This window comes from Aquarana catesbeiana, linkage group LG05 (assembly GCF_042186555.1).
Source record: "Aquarana catesbeiana isolate 2022-GZ linkage group LG05, ASM4218655v1, whole genome shotgun sequence".
Taxonomy (NCBI): domain Eukaryota; kingdom Metazoa; phylum Chordata; class Amphibia; order Anura; family Ranidae; genus Aquarana; species Aquarana catesbeiana.
The window spans coordinates 154,935,144-154,947,388 of NC_133328.1; the positions used below are offsets into that span (position 1 = coordinate 154,935,144).

The 12,245-nt window shown below is 41.2% G+C and overlaps 1 protein-coding gene across 4 annotated transcripts in view; it reads right to left on the reverse strand.

Moving 5' to 3' along the window:
• GADL1 (glutamate decarboxylase like 1) overlaps window positions 1-12,245 on the reverse strand; it is a 464,941-nt gene that overhangs the window by 317,035 nt on the left and 135,661 nt on the right. For all 4 annotated transcript variants that reach the window (XM_073630286.1, XM_073630284.1, XM_073630287.1 and 1 more), the window contains exon 3: window positions 3,885-4,011. In XM_073630286.1, the coding sequence (XP_073486387.1) occupies window positions 3,885-4,011 (127 nt within the window). The remainder of the gene's footprint in view (window positions 1-3,884; window positions 4,012-12,245) is intronic.

Below are 12,245 nucleotides of genomic sequence, written 5' to 3' on the forward strand. Positions count from 1 at the left end.
AAAAGGTCAGGTCTGAGCATGTAGGCCCTTTACAAAATAATCTAGAGTGGGTGACTGGGGACAAGGAGAAGGCTAATTTATTAAATACTTTCTTCAGCTCTGTGTATACAAAAGAGCATGGGGAAGCTCATGTCCATAATGGGGGTGGTATTGACACAGCCCCCAATGATCCACAATGGCTCAAAAGGGATATGGTCCAGAAATATTTAGACAGAATAAAAGTGGATAAAGCACCTGGACCTGATGGCATCCACCCACGGATCCTAAAAGAATTGAGCTCTGTAATTTCAAAGCCATTGTATCTAATTTTTAGGGACTCATTAATGACAGGAATGGTACCACTGGATTGGCGCAGGGCGAACGTGGTGCCTATATTTAAAAAGGGATCAAAGTCTTTACCAAGTAACTATAGACCTGTTAGTTTAACTTCTATAGTCGGGAAGATACTGGAGCGTTTAATAAAAGACCACATAGACGAGTTCTTGCTGGAAAAAAACATTTTAAGCAACAGACAGCATGGATTCATGAAAGACAGAAGTTGTCAGACAAACCTGATTTCTTTTTATGAAGAGGCAAGTAAAACCTTGGACAGAGGGGTGGCTGTGGACGTGGTTTACTTGGATTTTGCAAAAGCGTTCGATACAGTTCCGCACACACGGCTCATGTGTAAGCTAAAGTCTACAGGGTTGGAAATATCAGTTTGTAAATGGATAGAAAACTGGCTAAAAGACAGAATTCAGAGAGTAGTGGTTAATGATTCTTACTCTGAATGGTCTAAGGTTATCAGTGGTGTACCCCAAGGTTCAGTGCTGGGACCCTTACTCTTTAATATCTTTATAAATGATATTGGGTCTGGGATCAAAAGTAACATTTCTGTCTTTGCAGATGACACCAAGCTATGCAGTGGAATAACGTCCTTACAGGATGTCTCCAATTTACAAGCCGACCTCAATGCACTGTCTAATTGGGCGACTATGTGGCAGATGAGGTTTAATGTTGAGAAATGTAAAGTTATGCACTTGGGGGCTAAGAATATGCATGCATCATACATTCTAGGGGGAGTACAACTGGGGGAATCCGTAGTGGAGAAGGATCTGGGGGTTTTGGTAGATCATAAGCTCAATAATAGCATGCAATGCCAAGCTGCGGTTTCCAAAGCGAGCAAAGTTCTTTCTTGTATTAAGAGAGGTATGGACTCCAGAGAGAGAGATATCATTTTGCCCCTGTTCAAATCATTAGTAAGACCTCATCTGGAATATGCCGTTCAGTTTTGGGCACCATTTCTCAAAAAGGATATCGGGGAACTGGAGAAAGTGCAGAGAAGGGCAACCAAACTGATAAGAGGCATGGGGGAGCTCAGCTATGAGGAAAGATTAGAGGAACTGAATTTGTTCACTCTTGAGAAGAGGAGAATAAGGGGGGATATGATCAACATGTTTAAATATATAAGGGGTCCATATAGTGAACTTGGTGTTGAGTTATTCACTTTACGGTCAACACAGAGGACAAGGGGGCACTCTTTACGACTGGAGGAAAAGAGATTTCATCTCCGGATACGGGGGGGTTTCTTCACAGTAAGAGCTGTGAAAATGTGGAATAGACTCCCTCCAGAGGTGGTTCTGGCCAGCTCAGTAGATTGCTTTAAGAAAGGCCTGGATACTTTCCTAAATGTACATAATATAACTGGGTACTGACATTTATAGGTAAAGTTGATCCAGGGATAATCTGATTGCCTCTCTGGGATCAGGAAGGAATTTTTTCCCCTGCTGTAGCAAATTGGAGCATGCTCTGCTGGGGTTTTTTGCCTTCCTCTGGATCAACTGTGGGTATAGTATTGGGTATATTGTTTTTTTGTTTTTTTTTTTTGTTTTTTTATGGTTGGACTGGATGGACTTGTGTCTTTTTTCAACCTGACTAACTATGTAACTATATGTATGTAACTATATATATTGTATATATTTTTATATTTGTGCTCAAAAGTTTGCATACCCTTGGAGAATTGGTAATATACAGTACAGTGTGTAACATTTTTAAAGAAGACAGGCAAGACGCATTTCTTTTATTTTCTATGGGATCCATATTTAACTTAAATGGAAATGACCCCTGTTCAAAAGTCTGTATACCCTTAGTTCTTAATGCTGTGTATCGCCCCCTTTAGCATCAATGACAGTGTGCAGTCTTTTGTAACAGTTGTCTATGAGGCCCTGAATTCTTGAAGGTGGTATAGCTGCCCATTCATCTTGGCAAAATGCTTCCAGGTCATGCAAAGTCTTTTGTTGCCTTGCATGAACGGCACTTTGAGATACCCCCAGAGTGACTTGATGATATAAAGGTCAGGAAACTTTGATGGCCATTCCAAAACCTTCATTTTTTTCTGCTGTAATCACTGAAGGGTCAATTTGGCCTTGTGCTTAGGGTCATTATCTTGTTGGAAGGTCCAAGAGTGAGAAGAATGAAAATTGTCTGCCAGTGTTTTCAATAACATGCTGCATTCATCTTGCCATCAATTTTCACAAGATTCCCCATACCTTTAGAGCTCCCCCCCAAAACATCAGTGGGCCACACCATTCTTCACGGTGGGGATGGTATTCTTGTTGCTATAGGCCTTTTTGACCCCTCTTCAAACTTAGCGCTTATGGTTGTGACCATAAAAATCTATTTTGGTCTTGTCACTCCAGATTACATTTTGTCAGAAGCTGTGAGGTGTGTCAAGGTGTTGTCCGGCATATTTTTGTGGCATTGGTGCAGTAAAGGCTTCTTTTTGGCAACACACCAATGCAGCTCATTTTTGTTCAAGTATCATCATATTGTGCTCCTTGAAACAACCACACTGTCTTTTTCCAGAGCAGCCTGTATTTCTCCTGAGCTTACCTGTGGGTTTTGTTTTGTATCTTGAACAATTTTTCTGACAGTTATGGCTGCAATCTTTCTTGGTCTATCTGACCTTGGATTGGTATCAAACGATCCCTGAATTTTCTACTTCTTAAAAGGGGTTGAACAGTACTGACTGCCAAATTTAAGGCTTTGGATATCTTTTTATATAGTTTTATAGTTGTTTACCTTTATAAGGTTATATACCTTGTTATGCAGGTCTTTTGACAGTTCTTTTATGCTCCCCATGCCTCAGTATCTAGCCTGCTCAGTGAATCCTCATGAGCGCTAACAAACTAATTTACTATTTATACACAGACACTAATTGTAATTTAAAAAGCCACAGATGTGAGAAATTAACCTTTAATTGCTATTTTCACCTGTGTGTGTCACTGTCTGTGTCTGTACCAAGGCCAAACATTCCAGGGGATGTAAACTTTTGATCAAGACCATTTGGGTAATTTATGTAATCATTATGATTTAAAAAGGAGCCAAACAACTATGTAATAATTAATTACTTCATATGATCACTAGTCTTAAATAAAAGACAATTTTTTTGGCATGTTCGGTCATATTTTCAATGTCAATGCCAAAATGTCATGATTTCTGCCAGGGTATGCAAACTTTTGAGTGCAACTGTATATACAGTATATACTTATCTTTCCTTGCTCTTCTTGCCATTTCACTCAGCACCAGAAGCTGAAGGAAACGCCATTGTACTTTCAGGTATGAAAGAGTATATAATTTACCCATGCAACAGCACTGGGACATTCAGCCCTGCCGCAGGGGAGTCCATAGCCCTGTGTGAGCTATGACTCCAGTGACTTGTAGCTTACACGGGGCTTTGAATTCACACATAATGGCCAAAGAGAGCAGATTTATTTTACTAGGTAAAAAAGGGTAAACATGAGGAGACAATAATACTACTATTTATCTATGAAAGTATACCTTCTGGTTTTACTAATGGTGTCCATTAAAATAAAAAAATTTGAATAAAAAAAATCAGTTCTTACTTGTTTTGACACTGTATTTAATAGTATTTTGACATAGTTGCAGAAGTTCCTGATGAGGCTGTCCAATATCTCTGATGTTTACATCCAGAAGCTTTTTAAGTTGTTCAGGGTCTTTCCATTCACAAACCTAAAAAAAAAACATTGTTACGAAAGTTATTAAAAATATGTGTACAGATATAAAAGATACCAATATGCCTATGCAAATAAAAAAATATTTAACGTAGATATAAACCATAACTGGGTGAAATTTCGTTTGCTGAAGTGCTATACATAATATACTTAGTTTTTTTGTTGCGTATCAACATCAATGATCTCCTGAAATCCTTTTGCATTCACTTCCTGCCTACATGCATATGCTCCAGTACTTGCTGCATATATTTTCTCAGGGTAAGTTCTCTGAGGGTGACAGCAGTAGCTCATTCTTGTGTAATGTATGGTAGCATGACTAAATGTAGTATCCACTGAAAAAGTGAATAGCAACGATATAACACAGGAACGCAATTGGGAGAAAGGGACGAAGGATTGTCAACTCATAGATATGGATTCATGTGAGTGAATCGTCATTTAGCTATTGCACCGCATCCCTTGTTACTGAGCAGAAATGGAAAAGGAATTAACAGGACTTTTCAGGTGAAACATACCAAGAATCAAAACTTCATTAAAAAATCATTATTTAGTAGAAAATTGAATTAAAGTATTGTGTCCATATAAAACCATATACAATAATGACCCATTTCTTATTGCCCTTAATTTCACAGCAGTATTGTGATGATAAATCCTGACATGTTTCTCCCTGATAGGCTTCTTCAGGGGATGTATTAAATGCTAAAGGTCATGGCACCCCCATGGTTAATCATATACAGTATACTGTAGCTTGGATATCTAATCTGAGCTATTCAAGAGATGTTCCCAGTGGCGTCAAACCGGAAAGGACTGTACGTGGCCACAGAAGGCATACAGGGACCAGAAATGTTTATTACCAAAGATGACCACACAGGGGCATAGGATCCTCACAGAGGGATATAGTATCAGTATGCAGGGAACCATGTGGTCTGCAGTAAAATTCTGTCCACATGGCTCCAGAGTTCAGATTATATATCAAAGTTATATATGATTAACCGTGGGAGTGCCATGACATTTAGTGGATAATACATTTCCTGAAGAGGCCTAGCGGGGCAAAACATGTTTGATTTTTCTTCACAATACTGCTATGAAATTAAGGACCATAAGAAATGGGTCATGATGGACACAATATTTTTTTCCATTAAACACGTTTTTATTGAAAATATTGAAAATATAGTAAACACAGATACATCCATACATTTCTTGTATCAAAAACTTCAAGTAATACAATGTGTAATAACAGGCAATTCGCTATGTCTACCCCCAAATTATAAGTATTAAGATACGTTATCTTTTATATCACTAATGACATTCGAATAAAAACATTCCAAATACTGTGCGCACCGTGTCATTCCATTAAACGCTTCTCCCTCCCACATACCTTCCTAACAAAAATGCTACTGGTCTGCCCATCCTATTGTAACATTCTTTTTAATTTTCAATATCATATACAGGTTTCAGGTGCTTTAAGCCACTTGTCCCAAATTTTTTCATACTTTGTAGGACACCCTATATGTGAATACGTGAGTTTCTTATAGGGTAATACTGTATTTACTTCTGTAATCCAGTGTGTGAGCTCTGGAGGATCAGGCCTCATCCAAAGTCTGGCTATAACTTTTCTTGCAGAGAAGAGTGTTTCATGAAGAAATATCTTTTGGAATTTGTTGATCTCTGTATTTGGGAAAATTCCGAAAATGCACAATTTGGGTTGTAGTGTGACAGGAGAGCCCATTGTGTCATGCAGGAATCTCACCACCTGGGTCCAGAAAGCCTGAATCTTCGGGCACTGCCAGATTAAGTGAAAGAAAGTGCCTACAGCTTGATTGCACATTATACATGTTACAGACTGATTCTGTTTATATCTAGAAATTCTGTATGGTGTGAGGTAGGATCTATGCAATATGAAAATCTGAGTCAACCGATCCGATAGTTTAGGGGATACCAGTTTGCAAGCGTCAAGAGCATCACTCCATTCATCATCTTCCAAATTGCCCACCTCCACCTCTCTCTCCCACCTAGGTTTCAATACATATGCTATTCTGGTTGCTGACGGTGTTGTCAGCATAAGGTAAAATTGGGAGATCAATTTTTTGGGGTCTGGGACACCCCGGTCTCGTACCTCTGGTCAAGGGAAACTGTCCAGATGGCCAACCATTGGCCAGCACTTTCGCAATCGGGGCTTGATACAAGAGCTGCACCCACTTTATAAATTTAGGTCCCAAACCAAAACTGCCAAGACAGGTCCATAGGTATCTCCACTCTACTGAATCAAATGCCTTAGCTGTGTCTAAGGCCACTATCACCCAGAACCCCAGACAATCATGAATGGCCTGTAAATATATAAATAATCTTCTGAGATTAAAGGAGGTATTTCTACCTGGCATAAATCCGGCCTGATCACTATGCACTAAGGGCAGGATAACTTTATTCAGGCGGATGGCAAGCACTTTTGCGAGTATCTTGACATCTACCTGAAGCAAAGATATGGGTTGGTGTGACTCCGGGAGATGTGGGTCCTTACCCGGTTTGGGGATCACGACAATAGTCGCTTCTCGCATTGATGCCGGCAATTCAGGTCCCTCAAAGATAGCATTATATAGTTTAAGCAGCCTAGGAATCAGCAGGTCCGAATAAGTGGAATAAAATTCCACAGGCAAACCATCGGACCCCGGGGCTTTAGATCTGGGGAATCCTGCTATGGCACTGGATATCTCATCTGTTGTCAGTGGAGCTTGCAGTTCCTCCACCTGTTCTGCATTTGGTCGAGGGATCGTCAGTCCCTCTAGAAAGGACTCCATAGTGGATGTGTCATCCGTAATTGTGGCCTTGTATAGATTACTAAAGAAATCTCTAAATATATCAGACACTTTGCTAGGTTCCGTCTCCAGTACATCATCAGGGGAGTGCAGTGAAATCACCACAGGAGGTCTCTCCTCACAATGTACTAGATGGGCCAGAAGTTTCCCAGTCCTCCCCCGTGTTCAAATGAGTTCTGTTTATGAAAAAAAAATTTCCGTTTGGACTTTTCATAATGTAGTTGATCAAGTGTTCTCGAGCATAATTTAAGATCGTTTGCTCTATCAATGGTGGGATCATTAAGAAATCCTCCCTCTGCTTCCCGTACACTTTCCTCTGCCCTATCAATATTTAACTCAGATTCCCTTTTAATTTGGTTAATGCGCCTAATGAGAGTCATGCGGGCATGCAATTTAAACATTTCCCATACTGACTGTACCGTGGCCGAGTCATCGTTTGTCTTAAAGTATTGCTCCCATTCCACTGGTCATCATCCTCCGGGAGCAATGTCAGCCAAAAAGGATTTAATCGCCATGAAGCTGGCGGATGGCCACAAGACAAAGAGACCGAGACCCAGTAGGGACAGTGATCTGATAGTGATCGAGGAGAAAATCCTGCGTCTATAAGTCTGGGAATAAGAGTTTTAGACAGTAGGATGAGATCTATTCGGGACATAGCACGGTGGGACGTGGAAAAGCAAGAATAGGCTTTGGCGGAAGGGTTTCTGGCTCTCCATGTATCAACAAGGTTAAAACTATTCAGTAGTCTAGCAAATCTTGTTAAATAAGAAGAGGGCGATGAGGGCATTGAACTGCTCATTCTATCCATAGCAGGGTCTAACACATTATTAAAATCCCCCATCCATATCGCTGGAATAGTAGGGTACATAGCCATATAGTCAAAACCAACGGTGAGTACCTCGTAGCTGAATGGTGGTGGGACATAGAACGCTAATAGGAGTACCAGTTCCCCATATATTTTGGCCCTTAGGAATACATATCTTCCAAGTGGGTCAATCTCCGAACCCTGGAGCTCAAAGTGTGTGGTTTTAGTAATTAAGATGGACACACCCCTAGAATGTGTGGTATGTACCGAGTGGAAAGTCCACCCTATCCAAGGCCGTTTGAGTGTTCTGTGTGCCATGCCCTCTGCATGGGTCTCCACCAGAACCACTACATCCGCCTTTTGTTTTTTAAGCTGTGTAAATACTGCTGACCTTTTGATCAGGTCTCTAATACCGCGGACATTCCACGTGAGCAATTTCAGGGTGGCCATTGAGGTAAGTAATAGGAATGAAGAGCCCCAGGATTCAGAGAGTCCAATACAGTAAACACAGTGGCACAGAATCCCAGGTAATAGGCATCTTCTAATAATAAATTGTATCTGTCTTGGTGATGCAAACATATGATTAGTACATAGCAATATACCGTATTTCTCAACTGTTGAAAACCCCCCACCCCCCTCCCCGCCCTGCACAATCCCAAACTGGTGCGGGCATTTATCCCAAACTGCCAACGTGGCGTGAACAGAGTCCAACCTGAAGAAAAAGAGTTTAGTAAAAACCGACTCATAGAAGTGGTCACTGTGGCTAGTACAAACTGGATAGTGTTACAGGTATAAGAGCAGGTCAGTACAACAGTGATCAGTTCGTTCCAACTCAGGTTATGGGTTTTGATGTGTGGGGCGAAACTACGCTGAGTAACGTTACACATCTCAGGACTTGGCTCACTTTCATTAGTGAGATTTTCAAGGGGGAATCATCCTCCGCCAGTAACGGATGTGGACTATTTACTGTCAAATGAGAATAGTGGTCTGATTGACCCTGAGTGAGGTTTGTAGACAAGGTATGCATTCCAATAGATAAGGTGGGAAACAGGTGCCATGTGGATATATGTCAGGTATATACTTGCAATACCTGTTTAGGTGTCCAGCTTGTTGCATTCGTGCACATAATAACAGTTCAGAGCCTAACCCTGACGAGCAAGTATTTATGCAGCAAGATGCAGAGCACACAAGTATGTTCTTTTGATTGGCATAATAGGGGGTAATAGTGGCAGTGTGCAGTGCTACGGCCATGTCCCACTGTTGCGCTGCTGGGGGTAAAGGGAGGGAAAGAGTCATAGTCAGTGTGTGCCATGGCCAACAAGGGTAACAACTTTGCTAGGCTGTAGAAGATTCAGGTCCTGCTTCCCCCGCAGACAAGTGGGGGTTCAATAAAAGACAAGGGAAAGTAACAGGATCACTTATCTGTGTACGTCTCTCTGCTCCAGCCATGCAATGGCCGCCTCTGGATCCTCAAAAAAGTGTGCCCGATCTTCTCCCTCAACACGTAGACGTGCCGGGAAGAGCATAGCATACTTTATATTTTTGATTCATAGACGTCTTTTAACTTCCGTGAAGGTTCGCCTTCTGCGCTGTACTTCAGCAGAAAAATCTGGAAAAACAGCAATCATCTTGTTTCCGAAGGGAATGTTGCCTTTTTCCCTGCTGAGACGAAGTATGACGTCGCGATCTCCAAAGTTAAGGAACTTTGCTATGAACGTGCGAGGGGGCGCTCCAGCAGGTGGTGGTTTCCCCGACAGACGGTGCGCACGTTCAACTACAAATGTAGGGGAGAGAGAATCTCTCCCATAGGTATCACAAAGTAAATGTTCCAAGAATGTGGGGGGGTCTTTCCCCTCTGCTCCTTCTGGGAGGCCAATAAATCTTAAATTACATCGCCTCAGTCTATTTTCAATCTCGTCCTGTTTTTGCAGGAGCTGATTTACCTGGAATTGCAGTTCTGTTGTAGAGTTCTGCAGCGGGGGGGGGGGGGGGGGAGTCTTCCACATTGCTCAGTCTGGTCTCTGCTTCTGTCACTCTCTCTCTCAGCTTTTGAAAATCCTGTCTTACAAGAGAGATGTCCACTTTTACTTCCTCAATCTTTGCTGTGACAGTGGTCTGGCAGGCTGTTACTGCTTCTTGGCATGCTGTTATAGCTTCCAGCACTTTAGTTGTATCTGCTCTGACGGCCCCCTCCTCCCCCTGCATGGCGGTGCCATCCTCCCCCAGGGAATCTTGACGGCGGTATTGTCCCAGCTTTGCGACAGCGGAAGTAGATTTTTTCGGCGGCGACATGATCCGAGGGGGTTCCCAGTGCAGTGGGGATGATTTTCGGGTGTTCAGCTGTTCAAATAGTCCCAGGATTTAACAGAACGGATAGACGGCCGGTGGAGCTCTGTTCCCTAGCGTCCTATACCATGCCGCTCCAGGCTACGCCCGTGGACACAATATTTTAACTCAATTTTCTAAAAAATAATACATTTTTAATGAAGTTTTGTTACTTGGTATGTCGCACTTGAAAAGTCCTTTTAATTTTTTTTCCGTTTCTGCTCATAACAGGAAGTGCCCAAATGAGGATCTTCATTGCAGAACCACTAGGTTTATTTTGATAAAAGCTACAGATTTAAAAACATTAAAAATTATTTTTGAAACATTGCCCTATTAACATTCCTTTAAAGGGTAGTGCTTGGGTTTACATACACTTGATACCTAAATATGGAATTGTGAAATGAACATATAAAGTTCTGCAAAACTAGATTTATTTGATATGGTGAAAAACATTGTTTAAATGTAGTAACCTATAGCAACTAATCAGCATTTATCCTCAATTGTTCTGTTCTCACTGAAAGCAATGAAAGATGAAATCTGTTTACATATTGCACAAAATCATTGTTTTTTACAATGCCTTAATTACCAAGCCTTTGCATCCCCTACTTTGCCAAATGTAGTTGAGGAAATAGTTAATGTAACTCATAAAGCATTAGCCATTTCTAAAGCCTATGTGAAATATCCATCTTTCTGCAATGTTGCACAAAGCCATTAAACAAACTAGTAAACTGTAAAAACTTGCCTGGAGGAAGCTTAGGAGCAAAAAAAAATCACTCTTACACATCACAATTTGTGAAGAAAATAATTGCTTGATGACAGAACAGTATTGGTTATCTATATGCTAAAAAATAAAAAGGCCACACATATGATGTCATTCAGAATATAAATGACCAACTTCATTAAAGCTTTAGGTAATTGCAGTCATATTACTGCACTTGTAACATTATGAACATCACGCAAAATACTCAACTTCATTTGCCCAATTGTCTACAAAACAATTAAAAAACAAAAAACAAGCCTTTTACTAATAAAAATCTGCTTGTGGGGTTCCAAAGCTGCAAATACAAAAGCATTGTGAAGAATTTAGTGTTCATTTGTGACCATCCATCCTGTACAAGCATGCTATAATGTAGCTGTCAATAGCATTAGATTCTGGCTGTTCTATTTTAAGAGATCAGCCATTCTGCATATATAGCAGTAACCCTGAGACAAACTTGTTAGGATGCAAGCACCTTTACATGAACTATCCATATTCAACCCATCTCCTACTCCACCTCCCCTGCAGCATTAGGATACATAAAGCAGCCCACAGATAGTATTTTTTTTTAATTATTATTCAATCAGCGGGTTTAATGAAAGAAAAAAAAATGGCTTGATTCCCACATTCCATAAATTTACAGTGGATGGGGGAATCCCCCTGCTGTGCCTTTGTACTCTGACAGCAGGAACACTTCTCTTCCATCAGAATACACTGCACAATGCTGCAGGCTATAGTGGATTGAGTGGAAATTTTCCAACAGTGTAGTTGTGGAGAAGTCGATCTGTATCTGTGCACTGGTCCAATCATTTGATGGAGGGGGGATTATAGTGTGGGGTTGTTTTTCAGGGGTTGGGCTTGGCCCCTTAATTCCAGCGAAGGGAACTCTTAAGGCATCAGCATACCAAGACATTTTGGACAATTTCATGCTCCCAACTTTGTGGGAACAGTTTGGGGATGGTTCCTCCCTGTTCCAACATGACTGCGCACTAGTGCACAAAGCAAGATCCATAAAGACAGGGATGAGCAAGTTTGGGGTGGAGGAACTTGACTGGCCTGCACAGAGTCCTGGCCTCAACCTGATAGAACACCTTTGGGATGAATTAGAGCAGAGACTGCGAGCCAGACCTTCTCGTCCAACATCAGTGTCTGACCTCACAAATGCGCTTCTGGAAGAATGGTCAAACATTCCCCAAAACACACTCCTAAACCTTATAGCTGCAAAGGGTGGGCCAACTCAAAATTGAACCCTACAGACTAAGACTGGGATGCCATTAAAGTTCATGTGCGTGTAAAGGCATGCATCCCAATACTTATGGTAATATAGTGTATGTCTACATCCTTGTGTTACATATATATCTAGGACTAATCAAACCTACATAACAAGACAGGGTACTTTAACTGTGTATATCTCTAGATCTTCACATGTACCCAGGATGACTACCATGTTTTTTGCATCTCCTGCCATGCCAGAGGTCAAAGCATTACTGAGAGTACTTGAAACTCTCTCCAGGCCCTGGGAATATGGTGCTGTG